General features: G+C 45.9%; 1 protein-coding gene and 1 long non-coding RNA gene across 3 annotated transcripts in view; one reads left to right on the top strand and one right to left on the bottom strand.

The window, feature by feature from the left end:
- The window catches only part of LOC118215337, a 28,940-nt gene extending 12,550 nt beyond the window's left edge, over nucleotides 1-16,390 (top strand). Inside the window, exons 2-3 of one of the 2 annotated variants that reach the window (XR_004762807.1) lie at nucleotides 4,660-4,776; nucleotides 16,121-16,390. This is a non-coding gene — a long non-coding RNA (uncharacterized LOC118215337). Of the gene's footprint in view, nucleotides 1-4,659; nucleotides 4,777-4,932; nucleotides 5,102-16,120 lie in introns of those variants that run through there. The other variant, XR_004762806.1, reaches the window with a different exon arrangement.
- ehf (ets homologous factor) lies at nucleotides 2,451-21,278 on the bottom strand. The gene is made up of 9 exons (XM_035396021.1): nucleotides 21,143-21,278; nucleotides 9,591-9,724; nucleotides 9,021-9,278; nucleotides 7,174-7,227; nucleotides 6,797-6,889; nucleotides 6,182-6,250; nucleotides 4,893-4,943; nucleotides 4,598-4,793; nucleotides 2,451-3,336 (listed from the first exon to the last, which is right to left on the bottom strand). The coding sequence occupies exons 2-9, from the start codon at nucleotides 9,688-9,690 to the stop codon at nucleotides 3,237-3,239; spliced, it is 921 nt and encodes a 306-aa protein (XP_035251912.1). The 5' UTR covers nucleotides 9,691-9,724; nucleotides 21,143-21,278; the 3' UTR covers nucleotides 2,451-3,236.
- Between the last annotated feature and the right edge of the window lie 1,344 nt (nucleotides 21,279-22,622).

Raw genomic sequence — 22,622 nt, 5'->3', positions numbered from 1 at the left:
GACCTGTGTGCTGTATGCTTTATGAGGACCTGTGTGCTGTATGCTTTATCAGGACCTGTGTGCTTTATCAGGACCTGTGTGCTGTGTGCTTTATCAGGACCTGTGTGCTGTGTGCTTTATCAGGACCTGTGTGCTGTGTGCTTTATCAGGACCTGTGTGCTGTGTGCTTTATCAGGACCTGTGTGCTATGTGCTTTATCAGGACCTGTGTGCTGTGTGCTTTATCAGGACCTGTGTGCTGTGTGCTTTATCAGGACCTGTGTGCTGTATGCTCTGTCTACTGGGCTTTGTGTCCACGGGCAGAGGTGCACATGGCAACGTTTCTGTGATTATTTCCAAATCGAGTTTGCACCTATTACTCTGCCCTACAAATGTCCTTATTTTTAAGATGACCGTTTTGTGTTTATGCATTTAATCTTGAAGAAAGTAATTAAATTATTTTTATGTAGTGAATGTGGGAAATATTTGAACCAAATTCATTTAGTTCTTCTTCCTTGCTACAATTCACTCTGTGCATACATCCAATATTTTCATTGTTAGTTCTTGTGAATTGAACAGAGTCTTTTGTGTGCTGTGCGAAAATACCTTCGAGTTCATGCATTAAATTATAGTCAGTTTGAATTGCTGTCATGTTGAAGCTGAATATAGCCTATAAAGCAAGATGTGGTTTGAGGAGTGAGGGGGAGGAAAAGGCCTGGAATTATGAGTGTAAGCACTATGTGATGAAATAGTTTGATAATTATAGTGTGATACATAAATGGCTATAATTACTGCTCCCACGGCGAGTCAGATTTCACGGTGCATTTTTTGAAAGCTGTCGGTTGGATCCGTATTAATCACGGGTGTCCAGGGTACAGCGGAGGTAGCAGAGACGTTGGGACGTGTAACGAGGATAACATTCACGGGCGCATAAAAAAACAAACACACAAACACAAACAAAATGAGCATGAACAGAGGGCAGGCTGGCCGATGCCTGTGACGTGTAAAGCAGACACTGGAGGGTTGTGGGCCGTGACGTGTAAAGCAGACGCTGGAGGATTGTGGGCCCCGTTCGCTTGTGACTCGCGGGGCCGGGAAAGGGCCGTTGAGTCACATGATGCAGCGACCGCGTCCCGCCATCCCAAACCGGTCTCTCACCCCTCAGCCCCCCCACCAGCGAGCCGTTAGCGTCTGCCGCTCCGCGTTATTGGCCATCGGCAGCCACCGCCCCAGACTCAGCCCCCCAAAGCACGCGCTCTGGGTCAGAGCCACAACCGAAAGAGAAAAACAGGAAAGAAAACTGGATTTCCGCTTGCAAAGCTGGCATATGCACAAAAAAAGAAAATTAAAAGAATCCAGGCACCCACCCCCCCGATTGTGTTGGCACATGGAGATGCTGTAGATCATATCTCTGGATAAAGAGGGCCAGTGAACTCGTAACTTTTTCCCGGAGCGAAAAACCCGCAACTTTCAGCCTGGATCCCTTCACTGGCTGCTGTGTGCTGTACTTTTGGGTTGAGCTGCATACTTTGCTGGGAATGTTCAGAGGCAGAACCGTGTATTTAAAAGTTGAATTGGCAAATAGACACCTTCTTTCCGATTGTTGTAAGTTCTGTGGCATCTTGTGGCTGCAGGTGGATTTCAGATTCCTGTTTGTCCCAGAGCTTGTGCTCTATAACATCCACCAACACACTGAACAAACACACTCTCTGTGTACCATCCAGAATAAAAACAAAACTCAAAGGAGTGGTTCAAATAGACATACTTTATATTTCTGTTAACGTTGAAAATATGTACAGTTCTTAATACAGTACGTGGGATCAAAAATATAACATTATCCTGCGCTGTCTATACAGTTCTGTCCTCTTGAAGTTCAGCACTGTGACAGACTCCATGGAGAGGGTGAGAGATCCCTGTAACATTTTGTCCAGGCAAAAAGATGGCTCTTTGGCAATATCTGGCTTCATTTTTTTGGCTTGAAAATCATTAATTTTTACTAGTTAGTCTGAAATTACTTAGCTTGATATGAAGATAAAAAATACTCTTCCGAGGTATGAAACCCCAAGTTTTAAATTTTTGTACTTTTAAAATATTTTATGAGTTTCCTTAATTCATAGTGGTTTTCTCTTACATCGCTGATGACTACATGAAATGTCACGAAGAAACTAATTGAAAAGCAACTTTTATTTCCCACTATTGTGAATATGAAGAATATGAAAAATAGCCATGTCAGATCTCATTTGATCAAACCCCAAGATGCAAAGATGGCCATCCCTCTGAGTTGCACAAAATCAGCTGAACAGGTGCAGTCTGTGCTCAGTATGTACCTTACCTCGCCATCCTGTTTTTTTTCTGAGTTGTAAACAGTTAGACAGTTCTCCTAAAATATAGGGCTTGATTTGCTAAGACCTTTAGCATGTGCAAAGCCAGTTGGCACACGCAGAACCGATAACATGAGTAATGTCATTGCACAGATCATTGCTTGTGTTCTGAGTTTTGCGTGTGCTAAAAGGTTTTGCATGGTGATGCCTCATGTCTCGGGAACAGGGGGCAGCTGTGGTGATCTGTACCCGTTTGCCAGATTCTGTGAAACGGAGGATCTGGAACGAGGTCTCATCTGATGGCTCATCTCTGACACCTGGACTGTTTTAATGCCCTGTATTGCCTGTGTCACATTTCTACACTGAATGTGTACAACTCTACATAGGTACCATGGAAAATGACACACACACACAAGCTTTAAAGTATAAAATTGACCCGTGTCATAAAGAGAGTAGGAAAGCAAGAAGAACAAACCCCCATAAATCAAACAAATGAAATACCGCATTTCTTTTCACTGAAACCCTTATCCTTTACTACAGAGATGCAGAAACATGTGTAAAGTGTGTTGGCCTAATTCTGAGAGGTTCTGAGACTGAAAGTTAGACTGTCCGCGGGCCCTCACTTGGCTCCAGGTGCTCCTCCGTGCTGCACACCTGTCCACTCTGTCTCCAGTGAGAAATGACCCGTTCCACGCAAAGGAAAGAAATGAAATATGACGTGTCCTTTTTCAGCTGCAAACAAATGTAAATGTGTATAAAAAAACTTGTAAAAAACCAGAAAAAGGTGCATCACAGAGTCTTTGCAGTAACAGACTGCGTCTGATGTGATGATATAAATTAAAAGTCTTCACTTAGTGGTTCTCTGGAAACGGGGATCGGCACAGATGCTGATCTCTTCATTTCTCTGTTTCTTTCCATCCTTGCGCTGCTGATCACTTCATTTCTCTGTTTCTTTCCATCCTTGCGCGTTCCTGCCGAATTTGTAGACCAGCCTGCGGCCGTCCACCCTCTCCAGGATCTCCCGCTTGTAATAATACCTGAGGGAGCAGAGACAGGCCAGAAAGTTTATTTATTTATGCAACATGTGAGCAGGTTTTAATGTAGGGCAGTTATGTAATGATGCCTGCCATATATTATAAACATGCTAATTTGTTTTTATGTTAGGTCAGCAGTCTGAAAGCACTGATATACATTTAAAGAGATATAACATCAGTCACTCTGCTGATATGTCTGTAACGGTCCTATGATGTGCTATGCTAAGCTGTGCTATGCTATGCTAAGCTATGCTATGCTATTTTATGTTATGTTATGCTATGCTATGCTATGTTATGTTATGCTATGATATGCTATGCTATGTTATGCTATGCTATGGTATGCTATGCTATGCTATGCTATGCTATGTTATGCTATGTTATGCTATGTTATGCTATGCTATGTTATGCTATGGTATGCTATGCTATGTTATGCGATGCTATGCTATGTTATGCTATGTTATGCTATGTTATGCTATGCTATGTTATGCTATGTTATGCTATGCTATGCTATGTTATGCTATGCTATGCTATGCTATGTTATGCTATGCTCTGATGTCAGTAAAAGTGTAATGCCGATGCTGTGATGTAATATGAATAACTCTCATATCAGTGATGTTGCTGTAAGTTCTGTAACGTCAGTAACGGTACTGTGAGGGTTCTGATCCGTAATGTCAGTAACGGTACTGTGAGGGTTCTGATCCATAATGTCAGTAATGGTACTGTGAGGGTTCTGATCCACAATGCCAGTAACGGTACTGTGAGGGTTCTGATCCACAATGTCAGTAACGGTACTGTGAGGGTTCTGATCGTGAGTAATGGTGCTGTGATGGTTCTGATCCGTAACGGTGTGGTTCTGATCCGTCACGGTGTGGTTCTGATCCGTAACGGTGTGGTGAGGGTGTGGTTCTGATCCGTAACGGTGTGGTGAGGGTGTGGTTCTGATCCGTAACTGTGTGGTGAGGGTGCGGTTCTGACCCGTAGCGGTGTGGTTCTGATCCGTAATGGTGTGGTGAGAGTGTGGTTCTGATCCGTAATGGTGTGGTGAGGGTGTGGTGAGGGTGTGGTTCTGATCCGTAACGGTGTGGTGAGGGTGTGGTTCTGATCCGTAATGGTGTGGTTAGGGTGTGGTGAGGGTGTGATTCTGATCCGTAACGGTGTGGTGAGGGTGTGGTTCTGATCCGTAACGGTGTGGTGAGGGTGCGGTTCTGATCCGTAACGGTGTGGTGAGGGTGCGGTTCTGACCCGTAAAGCCGGTCAGGCTCACCTCATGGCCCTGCTGAGCTTCTCGTAGGTCATGCTGCTGTTGTTCTTCTTCTTGCCCCACAGCTGAGCCACGGCCTCCGACTTGAGGAAGCGGAACACCCCCGCCGCCCGGTCCTCCCACTTTATCAGACCCGGGTTCCTGTCGGGGTGCAGCAGGATGTCCCGGATGAACTCCCACAGGTGGGTCCCCCGGGGGTCTGAGGGGGGTGGGGGGGGGGTGTGTGATTAAATGCAGGTGAGCATACAGGGTTTGAAGCTGCTGTAATTGTGGTAATTCCAGGCATAGCGAGACTCACTGTGTTTCTTGTGTTGTGTGGTTTGGGGACGGTTCTGCAGCCGCTTTGACTCTGAAACGACACGGAGGTGACGCACGTTTACACGCCTGGATCACGTGACCCTCAGCTTCAGAAACAGCGACACAATACAGTGTTTTTTTTACACAAAAAAAATACTTTTTTGTGATCAGGGATTTTTCCTGGAAAATCATTAAAACAGTTGAAAAACAGAATTAAACGGTTACACTGGCTAATTAAAGCGACACTGCCTGGTTGGATGCAGCTGATTTCCAAGCCTGTAGTCCAGCGTTTAGCCCCCTGTACCCACGCAGTCGGTGGTGTGTAAATTAGCCTATTAGCCTATGCAAGCTAAGGCCCAAACACATGTGTGTGCTGCTCAGGCGGGGAGTGTGGTGGCCCCATCATGCAGTGCGGGGTTCTGGGGTTCTATAAGCCTCCAGCCAGCCAGGTGTAGTCCTCCTGCTGGGCTTGTATGGCCCTCTGCACTTTCATATCCTCGTCCTGTTGCGTGCTGTGCTGTGTGTGTGCTGTGTGATGTGTGTGTACTGTGTGTGCTGTGATGTGTGTGTGATGTGTGTGTGCTGTGTGATGTGTGTGCTGTGTGATGTGTGTGTGCTGTGTGATGTGTGTGTGATGTGTGTGCTGTGTGATGTGTGTGTGATGTGTGTGTGTGCTGTGTGATGTGTGTGTGCTGTGATGTGTGTGTGCTGTGATGTGTGTGTGATGTTGTGTGTGTGCTGTGTGATGTGTGTGTGATGTTATGTGTGTGTGATGTGTGTGTGTGTGATGTGTGTGTGATGTTATGTGTGTGTGATGTGTGATGTGTGTGTGCTGTGATGTGTGTGTGTGTGATGTGTGTGTGGTGTGTGATGTGTGTGATGTTATGTGTGTGTGATGTGTGTGTGCTGTGATGTGTGTGTGATGTGTGTGTGCTGTGTGATGTTATGTGTGTGTGCTGTGATGTGTGTGTGCTGTGTGCTGTGATGTGTGTGTGATGTGTGTGTGCTGTGAGGTGTGTGATGTGATGTGTGTGCTGTGAGATGTGTGTGTGATGTGTGTGTGTGATGTTATGTGTGTGATGTGTGTGTGATGTTATGTGTGTTTGAGCAAAGATGTTTGATTGGTTAGGAAAACAGTAGTTCAGAACAGTCATTTAACGGCTGCTCTCGTTCAAAGTGACTTTCAAAATGAAGCACCTCGTATTTTCAGTGATACAAAGTGCAGTAGATCCGAGGTTCTGGCTGTAGAACAGAGATTCTGGCAGTAGAACCCAGGTTCCCGGTTCTCACCTGGGCTGGAGGGTGTGGGGGAAGTCAAGGCAGCAGGTGGTGGGAAAGGCGTCTTGATGTCAACAAGGTCTGAAATCCAGACACACTTTCAGTAAAACAATACCTGCACGAGAACCTGAGCGTATAAAAAGAGCCCTTTTAAAAATGCCTTGGATGGATGCCTGGGAGAGGTCTGATCAGATAACACTTCCACTTCTGTGGAATGCATTTGTGAAAATTTTCCAACGCTATACAACCATCCAAATGCGTGTTGTACGTGAATCTTAATTATGCCTTGCACGCTACTGATATTACTGTGTTAAACTTTTCCTTAGAAATGTTTTATGAGTGCACAACAGTTTGGTTTAATTTTTCCACATGTATTAGAAGGGGATTCCTCAGAAGCTTTTGCCCTTATTTTAAAAGTTTGTATCAGATGAGGAGGCCAGGTCCACAGATCAAATCGATAGTCAATTAAGTAAAAGCCTGAAAGTTTCTCACTGAACTGGATGAACTTCCCTTTTTTGGGGCTTTTTTAAGGCTTCATTTTCCAATGTTTGCAAAAGTGAATGAAGTGCATTAAAACCACAGCCAAAAAAGAAAGGAAATTCAAAAGGAAAGGGAATTATGGGATACCCTGGGGGCTCATCCTTGGTCGGAGCTGCTCGTCGCCTGGGCACGGCCAGGTGTTGAAGTCTTCCCTGAGGGGAGGAATCGAGCACTGGAATTCTACGGGAATAAAAAAAAAACACTGTTATCCAAAGGCTGTCATTTCAAAAACCTCCATTTCAGAGCAAAACTATGAGTGGGTTATTAAATTCAAAGTAGTTTTTCATGGCTAAATGTGCAGATTATACACAGAAATCAGTGAAGCCTAGAGAACTTGACAAAGGTACAGTTACTCTGTTTTATCACAGCACAGGTGCATGGCAATAAAGTGCTTATCCCAGTGTTTAGTGGTGTGTCGTAAATGTACTACAGTTCTGTTGATGGCACACTGAGTTTGCACTTACCGTTTACCTCTGTCTTAATATCCAGTGGAGCAAAGATCTCGATGCCATATTGACCTGGACATGAAAGAGGAACATGAGGAATTCAGAAGTGCGCACACGTGTCCTGCTCAAAAACCTGTCACAGTTCATTACTGTAATTATCTGAATCAAAAACACTCTGTATGAGTCAGTAGCAGTCATTATATTAGCTGATTTTTCTTAGCTTGACCACAATTAAAACACTGCATTCTGTAATCATTTTAGTAGTACTGTGTTTTCAGCAAATTACATGAGGAGTATTTTATTTGAGTGTTTTGAGTGAGGAATTAGTGACCTCACTATGCAAGCTTTTTTTAAAGCTCTTAAGCTGTGCTTCAAAAATCATGGGCTGTTATTGGCCTGGTGTTGTTGACACTGTAAAAAGTTGTGTAAGTCGCTCTGGATAAGAGCGTCTGCTAAATGCCTGTAATGTAATGTAATGTAATGTTGACTGAATTTGGACACTAAAATGCTGTCCTCACTTTATGAAGAATCGCATCTGACCATGATTTTTAAAAAAGCATTTTATTCAATGATATTGAACACCCTAAGGCAGTTTCAAAAGATCTACCATGAGCAAGTGTGCATACTACTAAATCTATGCTACTGCTAATGATAATAACAATAATAATAATAATTTTACCTGATTTATCTAATTGTAAAACTGGTTAGTAAAAGCATTTTTTCTGTGTTGAAGATTGCTGGTTGCCCCCCTGACCACAGCAGCAGATTGGCTCTAGATTGCACACGAGTGGCTGTCCTGGTAGAGTTTCTGATCTCGTTATGTAACCCTGACATTTCGGTAATTAGCGGTTGCTTGTAAGACCGGCTTTATCTCGGCAGGTCTGTGACTCAGACTGCTTAGGCCCAGTTACTGTCACCGCTAATGACATGCTAAATTCCAGCCCATTGTCTCCTGTCTGTCGCTGGTGAGACCCACCGATCCAGTTTTAGCCTCTAGCCTCCAGCCTGTGTAACTGTGGTAAGAGCTGCTTCAACACTCGATCCCCGAAGCAGGTGCTGCCTGTGCACAAAGCTTTTGGTCCACATTAACGGATTTGATGACTTAAGGAAAATGTGCACCTGGATTGGGCCGGGGGTCAGAGAGCAGAGGTGTGTAGTGGGTTAGGGTTAGGGTTAGGGCTAAATGGCCCCTTACGCAGCATCTTTAAGCTGCTCTATCGGAATGTGGTCCTGTGTGTTTTGACTGGCCGTTCACTTTCACAGGTAGCGAACGTTGCTGAAATGAGGTGCATGAGTGACAGATATGGTTTTGTTGCCATAGCGAAGTTTGCCTGTTGTGTCTGAGCGTGTCGGGACAGCGATCTTTGGAGGTTTTCTTTGTCGTCCGGCGGCTTTGCGAGCTGCCCTCACCCCCCCCACCCCCCTAACCCACTTTCCTTTCTCGCGGGATTGTTACGGAGCTGGATTTCACTACGCTTAATGTGTCAGGTCTCTGGACTGTCCAACACGGAGCCGGGGAGGTGGGCGGGTGAGGTGGGGGGGGATTGTGCAATAATGCCCCTAGTCCAGTCCCACATGCCTTAACCAATCAGAGCCCTATCTGGCCCATGTGTGCCTGTAATGCAGTTTAGACCATGAGAATATAGACCACATTCAGGCCATCTCGCCTTGTCATGCCTCTTCATTTACCTGCAGTCAGCTCTACTTTGGTCATTCGTTTTACGATCCGGATAATCTCAGTCACGCCCGCTGAGTCTGCAATACTGAGGCCTTCCAGCATGGCCGCCCGCTTTCATTACCCCTCCCCCCCCACGCTAATTAGCCCGAATCGCTGCTTCACACAGAAGCCCCCGCCCCAGACCCACCGCTCCACTTGAGGTCGGCGATGCTCTGGAAGAGGAGGGGGCCGATGGGCCCGGCCGCCTGGGTGAAGTCCTGGAAGCTCATGCTGCAGAGCTGCTGGCCATCCATGTCGAAATTGTGGAAGGGGATGCTGGCGGCGTCGATCTGGTGCATGTCCAGCGTCTGCTGCAGCCACTCCCACACCTGGAACTTGGACCAGAACTGCGGCTGGGTCTCCTGGGCCCAGGACCGGCCCGGAAACGCTGGAACCATGGCGGAAGCTGGGGGGGGTGGGGGTGGCAGAGCACAGCATAAGAGTCAGATTCTCTGCTAAGCTGTTAGGCTTTTCTAAAAAATTTCTTCATCAATCGAAAATCAAGCTATACACAGCCATTAACTATACACAAATGCTTTAAAAAAAAAAAAAAATCATATTGTCATATTGACTGTTTTTAATTGCGTCAAAAACTGTGTGTTATTGCACCTTCTTTTAAGCTTATCAAAGACAATTTTACATCTACATCATATTGACAGTGAATTGTTTTCAAATTAAAATGAAAAAGTTTGAAAAATTTAGCACAGGGGCACAGTACCATCCACACAGCTGTAGGGGGCACTCCAGGGGGCAGGGACGTGACTCTCAGCGTTGGCACTTGTGGGGACACTCATGACGCAGCTGGTTTGACGGACCATGGTCCAGAGGCGGATGGGGGGGGGGGGGTTCGACCTGTAGGAACAGCCAGCAGAAGAATGTGAATCCTCTCGAGGTCCCGTTCTGTGTGAGGGTTGGCTTTAGGGTTTATGATGTGAAATACGGACAGGGCCTTTAAAAAAGCTAAAACCTGCAAGACAGGTTAAAACAGCAGTGTCAAAACGAGCATCAGACAGCGCAAACACACATCCCGCTGAACATGTCTGGAACAATTTCACAGAACTGTTTCTTAAATCAGTAACTGAAAGCAGTTTTCAAAAGTTACATTATCTTTTGATATGAATGTCAGGTGTTAGGGGGGAATAAAGAAATGATGGACGTTATGCATGAAGAACACAATCGTGCGTCACAACCAGGGTATAAATGCATAACTAACGTGATGCTCTTAGAGATTACAGTCAACACACTGGAGGGACGGGTCTTCAGCAGTTAATGTATACATAAATAATATGGCTTGCATAAGGGATATAAGTCTCACCTCTGAACATGAGTACTTCAATACAGTAGTGCTATAATTTTGCATTCGCAGGTGAGCCAAACCTGTCGTGTACCTGTGTTACTGTCAGTGTTTCACAATGGTGCTTCATAACGCAAAAACTACTTGTTGGTTCATAACCTTGTAATACTGTAGATAAACGGGTGCAACAAAAGCCATTCTGGAGATTTCCTTTTTGTTTTGTTTTTTGGTAATTTGAAAAAGGGTTATTCTCAACACCAATGCTTCATGGAAGTGAGCTGCGTTCCTGCTGGAGGCCGTGTGGAATAAGCCCTGTGGTGTGTAATGTAGTGGGAAAGCCGCTCTCTGTTTGATAATGTGGTGGGAAAGCCGCTCTCTGTTTGAAACCCAGTGGTCGTAGCTTTCATTCACTGGCTTTGTCTCGCCCTGGAGAAAGATTATATCTGAATTGCTTCAGTGCAAACCGTTCAGTATACAAGGTGAAAATCTAGAGCTCCTATTTGCACTCTGTCAGCCAAAAACATGTCCCCAGTGACACGCTATCAGCCAAGAACATCCCCAGAAAAGGCTTTCCTTGTGTCCCTGCCTCTGCATTAAAAGCAAAGGGTGAACTGGCTTTCTCTGTGCAGGTCCCCAGGCTGTTTAATTTTTTACTAGAAAGCATCGTGGCCTCACATTTAGTCTTTACTTTTAAAAGCCTTTTTAAAACACATCTTTTTGAACTTGCGTTTTATTTGCTGTAATTATTTTATTTTTCTTTTATCCGTTTACGCCCCAATGCATGACCTGTTTTGCCTGCTTTAGTTCCATTTCTCTCCAACCTGTATCTCCCTAGTTTTATCTCCCTTGAGCTTTATTATGTTGCCTTTCGTAAGTTTTAATGTCTGTTTTGTTGTATAAATTAAAAAGTATAATAACTGCGTGAAGAGCCTGTATACGGTACGCTCGCCTGCCAATCACTGAGTGAGAGCCCGCCTTCGATATGCTCACCTGCCAATCACTGAGTGAGAGCCTGCCTTCGACACACTCACCTGCCAATCACTGAGTGAGAGCCCGCCTTCGATACGCTCACCTGCCAATCACTGAGTGAGAGCCTGCCTTTGATATGCTCACCTGCCAATCACTGAGTGAGAGCCTGCCTTCGATACGCTCACCTGCCAATCACTGCGTGAGAGCCCGCCTTCGATATGCTCACCTGCCAATCACTGCGTGAGAGCCCGCCTTCGATACGCTCACCTGCCAATCACTGAGTGAGAGCCCGCCTTCGATACGCTCACCTGCCAATAACTGAGAGCCCGCCTCCAATACACTCGCCTGCCAATCACTGAGCGAGAGACTGCAAAATACGCTTGCCTGCCAATCCCTGCATGCAGCTGTGGCCTGTAGCTGTGGGCTCTAGCTGTGGACTGTAGCTGTAACCTGTAGCTGTGGACTGTAGCTGTGACCTGTAGCTGTGGTCTGTAGCTATAACCTGTAGCTGTGGGCTGTAGCTGAGGACTGTAGCTGTGGGCTGTAACTGTGACCTGTAGCTGTGGACTGTAGCTGTGACCTGTAGCTGTGGTCTGTAGCTATATTTCTCTGTGCAGGTCCCCAGGCTGTTTAATTTTTTACTAGAAAGCATCGTGGCCTCACATTTAGTCTTTACTTTTAAAAGCCTTTTTAAAACACATCTTTTTGAACTTGCGTTTTATTTGCTGTAATTATTTTATTTTTCTTTTATCCGTTTACGCCCCAATGCATGACCTGTTTTGCCTGCTTTAGTTCCATTTCTCTCCAACCTGTATCTCCCTAGTTTTATCTCCCTTGAGCTTTATTATGTTGCCTTTCGTAAGTTTTAATGTCTGTTTTGTTGTATAAATTAAAAAGTATAATAACTGCGTGAAGAGCCTGTATACGGTACGCTCGCCTGCCAATCACTGAGTGAGAGCCCGCCTTCGATATGCTCACCTGCCAATCACTGAGTGAGAGCCTGCCTTCGACACACTCACCTGCCAATCACTGAGTGAGAGCCCGCCTTCGATACGCTCACCTGCCAATCACTGAGTGAGAGCCTGCCTTTGATATGCTCACCTGCCAATCACTGAGTGAGAGCCTGCCTTCGATACGCTCACCTGCCAATCACTGCGTGAGAGCCCGCCTTCGATATGCTCACCTGCCAATCACTGCGTGAGAGCCCGCCTTCGATACGCTCACCTGCCAATCACTGAGTGAGAGCCCGCCTTCGATACGCTCACCTGCCAATAACTGAGAGCCCGCCTCCAATACACTCGCCTGCCAATCACTGAGCGAGAGACTGCAAAATACGCTTGCCTGCCAATCCCTGCATGCAGCTGTGGCCTGTAGCTGTGGGCTCTAGCTGTGGACTGTAGCTGTAACCTGTAGCTGTGGACTGTAGCTGTGACCTGTAGCTGTGGTCTGTAGCTATAACCTGTAGCTGTGGGCTGTAGCTGAGGACTGTAGCTGTGGGCTGTAACTGTGACCTGTAGCTGTGGACTGTAGCTGTGACCTGTAGCTGTGGTCTGTAGCTATAACCTGTAGCTGTGGGCTGTAGCTGAGGACTGTAGCTGTGGGCTGTAACTGTGACCTGCAGCTGTGGCCTGTAGCTGTAACTGTGATCTGTAGCTGTGGTCTGTAGCTGTAACCTGTAGCTGAGGACAGCCATAGTACACTGATGGCATGCTGTTCCCGCAGCTCGCCCCTGTGGTCATAGGGCCTGGCCTATAAAAGCCTGTACATATAAAAGTCAGAGCAGTCTGTCTCTCGTGCATACAGACACTGTTTGTTTTCAGTTCATACATAGTTATATAATGTAGGTTAAATAGATTTAGTTAAATTGGTTACACATTAGCTTCTGTTCAAACAGATGAATGTGAGTAATCTCCTTGTAGGTCAATAGGAATGACAGGGAAGGTACAACCTGACAGTTCTGATAAACGGACATGTCTGCGTCTGAAATGGATTGTGTTACGGTTGTGATGTTTGTACATGAACTCTGAGATCCTGCTCATGATATGGGTGAGGAGTTCATTTTATCAGTTTGTGTTTACAATGCTGTACAGTTTAATGAACAACCTGTATGGCTAGTTTCTTTCAGATGTGTGCCAGCGCACTGAATGGACCTGTGACTTAGCAACGGTGGGAGTTTCAGTTACACATGAGGAGATATCTAACAGAGGAGAAGGGCTTCAGGAAGTGTGTTCAGGGGCCCTTACTGCAACCATACGTCCTCGGATCAGTACATATTTTTAGACTCCACAAATAATTCTGGATTCCATTTCAGAATGTATAATTTCTTCCACTTTTATGAGTGAGGTGGCGGTGTACTGTAGTGGTTAGGAAACGGGGTTTATAAACACGGAGGTTGCGAGTTTGATTCCTGGCTGTGCTGCTGTTGCTGTAGCCTGGAGCAAGGTACCTAACCTGGCTCGCCTCCGTGAAAATATTCAGCTTGGTTGTGTGTAAAAAAATGTAGTTGCTCTGAGTAAGACCGTCTGCTAAATCCTAACAGGCCAGTGCAACGCTGAAAATTGTGAAAACACTGAGTTTGCGTCAGTCTTGTTTTCATTTCCAAGCTCCATCATTTTTTCAGCAGCTGATTGGTCAGTACTATGGCAGGACATGACACAGCCCTTGTTGTCTCAGTTCTCTTCCAAGGAATTTAATCCGGATTCTGTACCGTGTGCTTTTCTCTTTTAAAACAATGCAGGCGCCGTCGTGGAAAAGAAGTTTGCTCAAACAGCAACAGTTGGACATTTTAAAATAAAGTGTGAATATACAGCAATGCTCATTAGAGCTTGTGTGTTCTCTGGGAACATTTGAATATTCCCTCACGGGAAGCATTTTGTTTAGGTTAGCATCAGGCTGTACAGTCGGCAGGGGGGAAATAAGCATTCAAATACAATAAAAACCAGCGTCCAAAAAGTGACATAAAGTCTTGTGTGATGACAACTGTCTGGCAGCTCCTGCGAAAACAGCAGCGGCTCATTTCAGAATGGCCGCATAATGGAGCGCTTTCCCTCTCAAACCGCAGATTCCTGTCGGAGCACCCGCTGTTTGTGCTGATTTGTACGGAGAGGAAGATCAATTAAATGACTCGCAGCCTAATCGTTAGCCATTAGCGGGCCATGTGCTTTGTTTTTGCCGGTGTTAATATTCCTAATTTGTGCGTAACTGCGCAGGCGGGGCAGTATGTCACGGTACTGTAATAAAAGCGCAGTACCAGGCATGCTGTCCTTAAACTTTCAATACCGGGACCAACAGGAAAGAGCATCTGCACATTCAAAAAGGCTTGTTTTTTATCAACCATTAAAATCATCCTTAATGTTCTTTGGAAATAATATTATGTTTGGCATTAGTTTTGATCCCACATTGATGTCTCCTGTAAGACCATACGGGCTGGGCACCATTGGTGTAGGCCTATGACACTTAAAGGCAATCGATTAAATAAAAAAATTTAAAAAATCCTACAAATGGTGAATACATATAAAATTTGCTTTGGAAGTTTTAGAATATGGATCGTTGTTGCTGGCGGTTGCATTGTTTTGTTTATGGAATAAGTACGCGGTGTTCCCCGACTGAAATCTTCCCTCTGAGGCGGGAAGTCGGGCCCTCGCTGCAGTCCTCTGGCAGCCGAGCGGCGGACTCTGCTCGCGAGCGCCGTGAAGGCGTTCTGAAGAGCCGGTGCTGCAGTGAAGCTGCGATGTCTCAGCGCAGCGCTCCGAACACAGAGAGGCGAAACGATCGCGTTTCTCAGATATCGGCTCTCACGTCAGATTTCCCCTGAAACCAGAGCCGAGGTCTCCGGAACCGGAGGAGACACGGTTTCTGTTGCGGTCCGCGGGACCTTTAATTCATTTGGATCGTGTGGTGTGTGTTTAGGCGGCTCATTGATGGAGGTTGTCGTGCTTGTCAGCAGAACGGAGGCAAACACGATCCCAATGTAAGCACTGTTGACAAAGCCCCCACACAACGGCAATATTTGCATGGCAAATGTAAATGCGTCTCAGTTCTAAGAAAGCGAATTAGCTTGAAGGCATGGTAATATAACAGGGACGGGAACATTCACGGTCAAATGCATGATATGGTTCTTACAAAGCTGGTGTGATGTTTGGCTGTGACACCCTCTCAACAAACAGCACACATGCACGTGCGCACACGCACACACACACACACACACACACACAAGCACACGCACACATGTATGGTCATACACTTGCACACACGTCCGCATGAAACTGTCCATTAAAGACAAAAGTATTGGGACGGCGACACAACTTTTGTTGTTTTGGCTCTGTACTCCGGCACAGTAGATTTGAAATGAAACAATGAGTATGAGGTTAAAGTGCCCACGGAAGGTTCTCGCATCCTCATTGGCTGATCTGTGTAGGAATTACACGCATCCTCATTGGCTGATCTGTGTAGGAATTACACGCATCCTCATTGGCTGATCTGTGTAGGAATTACACGCATCCTCATTGGCTGATCTGTGTAGGAATTACACGCATCCTCATTGGCTGATCTGTGTAGGAATTACACGCATCCTCATTGGCTGATCTGTGTAGGAATTACACGCATCCTCATTGGCTGATCTGTGTAGGAATTACACGCATCCTCATTGGCTGATCTGTGTAGGAATTACAGCCCTTTTGTAGTGCCCCCATTTTAGGGCAGCAGAAGTGTGTAATTGGGCAGACGAACATAATTCTGCGGTAAAGTTGTGATGTTTAATACTTGGCTGCAAGTCCGTTGCATGTGATGACTGCCTCAAGCCTGTGGCCTGTAGACACTGGCAGATGCTGGCTATCTTCCCTGGTGATGCTCTGCCAGGCCTGTACTGCACTTCCCTGGTGATGCTCTGCCAGGCCTGTACTGCAGCCATCTTCAACTCCTGTTTTGCCTTCAATCTTGTCTTCAATATGTGCCGTGCCTATGCCTGGTTTATTCTGATTTTTCAGCTTCATGGTGGCCTGCTTTACTGGCACGGACTCTCATTTGGTCCTCGTGCCTGAGAGACAACAGCAGCCTCCAAAGGCAAATCCACACCTACAATCAACTCTCAAGCTTTTGTGAGCTTTTTTATGCATGAACTAATGAAGCAAAGACACACAGCTGGCCAAGAAACAGCTGAGCAGCCAGATCTCCTGATATGGGTGTAAATACCCTCTAATTAAAGCAGACTGTCTGAACCTACGCTCATAATCACGGTTTTATTTCAAATCCACTGTGCTGGGGTTCAGAGCCAAAACAACAACGATTGCACCGATGTCCCAGTACTTTTGCATTTAGCTTTGTATGCATTTTCATGACTTTATGATAATTACTCAATATTCCTTTTAAGGTAACACTGTTTACAAATGTTGTCTTTGTAAAAGCCAAAGGATTGTTCTGCACTGTTAGATTTTACTTTTCTTGAAAGAAGCCTTTTATTTAACATGACCTATATATTCTGAATTGATTGTGACTGGGCTTGGCAAATAACTTTTATGGCACGTAATAAACGCATAAATTTGAGAAGCACGTAGTGACATCATATAGTTTAGTTCTGCTCTCTGTATCAGTGACTCTTTAATGGTCATCAGGGTTGATACACTCCACACTTTCAGAAGAGATCCATCAACAGTGTATCGGACTTAAAATTTAAGAGATTTTTTCTGTTTATTTGTGCGTGTCTGCGTGTGGGTGGGTGTGTGTGTGTGTGTGTGTGTGTGTGTGCACGTACGTGTCCGTGCATGAGTGCGTGTGTCTGCATGCATTCTGTATGTGTGTGTGTGTGTATGTTCGGGTATTCTGTGTGTGTGTGTGTCTGTGTGTGTGTTTGCGCGCACCTGTTTGCATGCAAGTGTGTGTGTCTGCGTGCGTGTGTGTTTGTGTGTGCGTGCGCACGCATGTGTGTACTCAGCGTGTGTGTCACAGCTGTGCTTTGGGGGAAAATTTCTTTCATGGCTGACTTCCTTGTGTTCCCTGTGCTGTGACAGAATCTTTCCAGAGAAATAAAATGAGTTTAAACAGTGCAGCTCATAAATAAAATAGAATTTGCATGGCCTCATTTGCAAATTCCCCTTTGCGTTTTGAAAGCTGGTGAAAGTTGTATGGAGCTCACATAGGTAAGCAATATAAACTAACGCCGCCAAGCTTCACAGCTCTCAGTCCTCCGTATGTATTAAAAAACTATAAATAATATATCTTGTAAGATATTGGTGTACACACACCTGTCTGCTACAGACCTTATCTATTAGAGTTCCCCTAACCCAGTGGCTCCCAACCTCAGTCCTGGAGTACTGTGTATGCTGGTTTTCGTTCCAACCACAATTGCAATACCAGAATTTTAACAAGTTGTTCATTTTTCTTAATTAGGTGTCTATCATGTGTAGAGGGATTATTAACCCACTTAAGCCACATCATGTGAAAAACAGCCATAATAAAGTTCCCATGTTCGTATTGTGCTTATTGTGCTTTCTTGCAAACAATTACATAGAAGAGGTAACAACCTTTTTGGACCAATTGAAAGAATGAGATTAATCAATAGACCCCTGAACATGTAGCGGGACATGTTTAACTTCCTGAAATTTATTGACACAATGCAGGTTCGGCTTATTATCATTTGCTTCGTTTTTCAACTCTTCATTATCTTCCAGATGGTTAGTTTTAGTGCCCAGATGTCCAATTAGACCAATTAAAAGGCTATTGACACACCTCAGCCTTTAATTTGATCTGCTAAAAATAATTTACCTTTCAATGCAATTGTTTGCAATGTAGCACAATAAGCACAGTGTGAACATGGGAATTTTATTCTTCATGGAATGCTTACCTATTTCTGACATAATGTGGTTTAAGAGGGTAAATAATCCCTCTAAACACAAAGAGCACCTAATTAAGGTACTCCAGGACTGAGGTTGGGAACCACTGCCCTAACCCAATGCACAGGTTTAGTTTCATTCCAAGAGCTGGTAGATCTTTTGCACAGTGGTTTTGGTATTGAAGATTTGCTATCCACATTTGTACGGTGGATTTGGTGGTGGTTTGGTGGATTGGTAACATTCAGTGCTGTCAGCTTAACATCAACACTTTAATGATGTTTGATTAACACCAACATATTTTTAATATTCTGGTGGTTTTGATCCTCTCAATTACAACTCTCTCTCTCTCTCTCTCAAATTAAAATTCAAAATGCTTTATTGGCATGAAATACATTTGTAGATATTGCCAAAGCGTACACACAGAAACTCTCTCTCTCTGACAATGAGTATTACTTGTGAGTGTTACCTGTGACTGTTGTTACCAAACCACCAAATAAATGTGGTCAGTGAATCCACATGTGAAATATCACTGAACAGAACATTTATGTGGGGGTAAAAAAAGAATCTCTGCGCTCTTGGAGTGGAAACCAACCTGTGCATTCTGTCAATAGGTCAGGACAGGGAGCTCAGAAATAGCCTGCAGCCGATCGGCTCTGGAGGAGAGAACATTATCAGGGCTGTTTCTCTCCCTCTGACCTCAGAGTTCAGCATTCTGTCTCTCCTTTATGTTTTTCACTCTTGATGGCTGGCAGGCCTGTTTCCTGGGAACTGGATCCCAGTTTTGCCCTCTGTGGGGAAACCACAGCCGTGAGACGGTCAGGACAACCCCAAAACCCCTTCCTCCGCTGCTGAACTCTGACCTTTGACCTGCGCGCAGCGCGGCCTAATCCCGGCCGGATCGATACCGGCGCGATCCATACCGTCTGTTCTGTGAATGTGATTAACCAGACGCCTCCTAACGATCGCTGAGGATCTCTGGAGCTGATGCGTGTGGGCGTACGGGTGGTTATGGCTAATGCAAATTGAAGTAACTTTTGTTTATACAAAACATGCGCGCGGGGCGGCAGGTGTGTTGGCCCGCAAGACAAGGAGACGTGCGATGAACGCGTAATATCGCATAAACAGTTTAGCCTCTTGCCACGCTTCTTTGGGAGAATTTGTGAATGTTCCACCTCTGCTTCTGCCGTCCTCTGCTTGTAATTCACGACGTGTCTCAAAGTGTCATAGCCCGTGAGATGCTCTGATTTAAAGCAAGGGGGGGGGGGGGGGGGGGGTTCTCGCCTCCCACTTCTCCAGTATCTCTGATCTCACACCTCTGCTCATTTCCTCTCATTGATCTGATGCGTGAATGATCTCTGCTCAGATCGAGCCACTTAGAGCTGCGACACCTTTCAGTTCTGTGCTCCACTGACTCCCGCGATGAGACACAGCTTTGCAGATTCAACAGAGAGTTCACTGATCACTCTAAGTGTGCAAATCCAACTCAGAAACATAGCTTTTGATCACTCGCAGCCTGGTCATGACGGCAGACATCACACGATAATAATATAATAATAATAATGTGTAAATTGAGTGTCTCAGTAGCATTTTCCAAACAAAGCCTGAATGGAAGAACAGTATTTGACAACAGCCTTGGCAATGGAAGAGTGAAAAACAATCAATGGTAACGCACTTCCTGATTTCGTAATGAAAAATATGAATAATTTCATTGCATCTCAAAAGACGTTTATAGTGAAAGAAGGAACCTCAGCTCAGCCCCCACCAACGCGTAGCCCCCACCAACGCATAGCCCCCACCAATGCATAGCCCCCACCAATGCATAGCCCCCACCAACGCATAGCCCCCACCTGGGTGTTACACAGCGACCCCCTTCAGCCCATCCTCGCCACACAGCGTTTGGCACACGGGCTCTGCCCATGCTTGGGCATGTGTGGCGTTACTTCCCCGTGTTAAGCAGTGAATGTGGTGGATCACCCAAAGGGGAAGCCAAGCTGAGATGTGCTTCTGTTTTGTGTGAAGCGACGGGAACATGAGCAGAGGGGCGAGGGGAAGCGAAACGCACGCGGGTTTCAGCGCAGGCCGCTAACGGTGCGCTCTGCTAAAGCGCGTAAGGAGAGCGGTCCTCTCACGGCTGGCGTGTAAAGCTAACAGTGCGCTCTGCTAAAGCGCGTAAAGAGAGCGGTCCTCTCACGGCTGGCGTGTAAAGCTAACAGTGCGCTCTGCTAAAGCGCGTAGAGAGAGCGGTCCTCTCACAGCTAGCGTGTAAAGCTAACAGCGCTACGCTGAGAGCTGGGTCAGTCCTGGGTAAAACAGCCCTGAGAGCGTAACCAGCCAGCAGCGCTGGGATGGTCCAGAAGCTTGGCCTTGTGGCGGCCCTGCTCTGATTCGCCACACCTGTTCTGAATCTGCACACCTGTTCAGAATTAATTCACCTGTTCTGAATCCGCACACCTGTTCAGAATTAATTCACCTTTTCTGAATCCACACACCTGTTCAGAATTAATTCACCTGTTCTGAATCCGCACACCTGTTCAGAATTAATTCACCTTTTCTGAATCCACACACCTGTTCTGAATCCGCACACCTGTTCTGAATCCACACACCTGTTCTGATCTGGCACACCTGTTCTGAATCCGCACACCTTTTCTGAATCCACACACCTGTTCTGAATCCACACACCTGTTCTGATCCGGCACACCTGTTCTGAATCCACACACCTTTCAGAATCCACGCACCTCTTCAGAATCCACACACCTGTTCTGAGCCAGCACACCTGTTCTGAATCCACACACCTGTTCTGATCCGGCACACCTGTTCTGAATCGGCACACCTGTTCTGAATCCACACACCTGTTCTGAATCCACACACCTGTTCTGATCCGGCACACCTGTTCTGAATCCACACACCTGTTCTGATCCGGCACACCTGTTCTGAATCCACACACCTGTTCTGAGCCAGCACACCTGTTCTGAATCCCCACACCTGTTCTGATCCGGCACACCTGTTCTGAATCCACACACCTGTTCTGAATCCACACACCTGTTCTGATCCGGCACACCTGTTCTGAATCCACACACCTGTTCTGATCCGGCACACCTGTTCTGAATCCACACACCTGTTCTGAGCCAGCACACCTGTTCTGAATCCACACACCTGTTCTGAGCCGGCACACCTGCTTACCGGGGTGGTGGGGATGGGTCCGGCCGTGGAAGAAGGGGATGTTGTCTGAGGCAGCAGGTAACAGCAGGTGTAGCGCGCTCTCTGTCTCTCTCTCCCGCTCCCTCTCTCTCCGTGCTGTGCGGTAAGCTGGTAGTGTGGCAGCTCTAAAAGAGGGTGTCGGTTCCCATGCGGGACGGTGCTGTCCCACCAATGGGGAATTTTTCACTTCTCATTTCCTGCTTTGGCCATTGGTTACCTGTACAGGTTCAGGCCAGGTAAGCATTTGCATATGGATGAGAGGGGAAAAAAACACTCGTACCTGATAAAGCTGTTACTTTCATTCTTCATTCATTCCTTTCTCTCCCTCCCTCCCTCCCTCCCCCTCTCTCTCTTCTCCTCCCCCTCTCTCTCACACGTACACACACACACACACATTTTTGCTCTCTCTTCTTTTCTCTTGAAGCCTACACATTTCTCCCTTTTTGTAAACAGGAAAAGACCGAAAGTGAAAATGATTTAGACCCATTAGCATTTCCCATCAGTGGATGAATGGGGGTGCAGTGGATGGATGGGCTCTTTTCTGTATTTAAAAGAAGAGCTTGTGCCAAGATCCTGCATTCCCTGTGGGGTTTTAAATAAAAATATACTGCATTTCTGCCCACTCAAGGCCAGAAGTCACAGGCAAAATTAGACTGCTGCTTATTCCAGCGACATCAGGATGCCAAGCATCCTCAGCTAACACCAGCTAAGTGCAGTCTACAGCTCGGTCACAGGAGCCAGACAAACTCCTTTTAAAAATGTTCAAATCTGTGTCCTTTTATAACGTATGTAATCTGTGTGAAAGCAGAAGAAAGCTGGAGTAGAGGCGTCTCTAGCCGATGTGTTGATGTGTTTGCGTGTGCTGATCGCCTTATCAAACACAGTGAAAACATGAGATCAGCCTAAGTGGCTAAGTACCGTTTAGCAAAATTATAATTTTCATCGCCCTTTGCCCTCGTAATTTTCGAATACATTTAAAATGTCAGTGCCTAAATAATTTTTTTAAAGATTTTTATACATGAGTGCAGAGTGTCATGTTCCTGCTAATTACAGGCAGCGCACGTTTAGGGCATTGCTGCTCCTGGCGCGCCCTCCGTCCCTCGATGCTGGCAGCTGTTCTCGTTTTACTCGTTACACAGAAGAGAAAAAACAAACAAACAAAAAAAACAACAAAATTACTATGAGCACAAAAAGTGGGGATTATTACCCAAAGTTTTTTTTTTCTGTAGAACTTGTTTTTACCGTCACTAGCGAGCACCAGAGGGATGGTGATCGGCTGGTGTGTGACAGATGGGTCTGGCTTAGAGCCTCCGTACGTTACACCCGATCCTGTCACAAAGTTTTATTCTGCTGTTTATCAGCTGGACCGCCCCCTCCGTGAGAAACAACTGCACTGCTTTCAGACTGAGGTCGTTTTTTTATTCATTTTAATACTGGTGCGCAGCGTGGGACTGACTGTGTC

This window comes from Anguilla anguilla, chromosome 16 (assembly GCF_013347855.1).
Source record: "Anguilla anguilla isolate fAngAng1 chromosome 16, fAngAng1.pri, whole genome shotgun sequence".
In the NCBI taxonomy this organism is placed as follows: Eukaryota; Metazoa; Chordata; class Actinopteri; order Anguilliformes; family Anguillidae; genus Anguilla; species Anguilla anguilla.
Note: the sequence above shows the minus strand (reverse complement) of the source record. Positions and strands in the feature narration are given on the sequence as shown.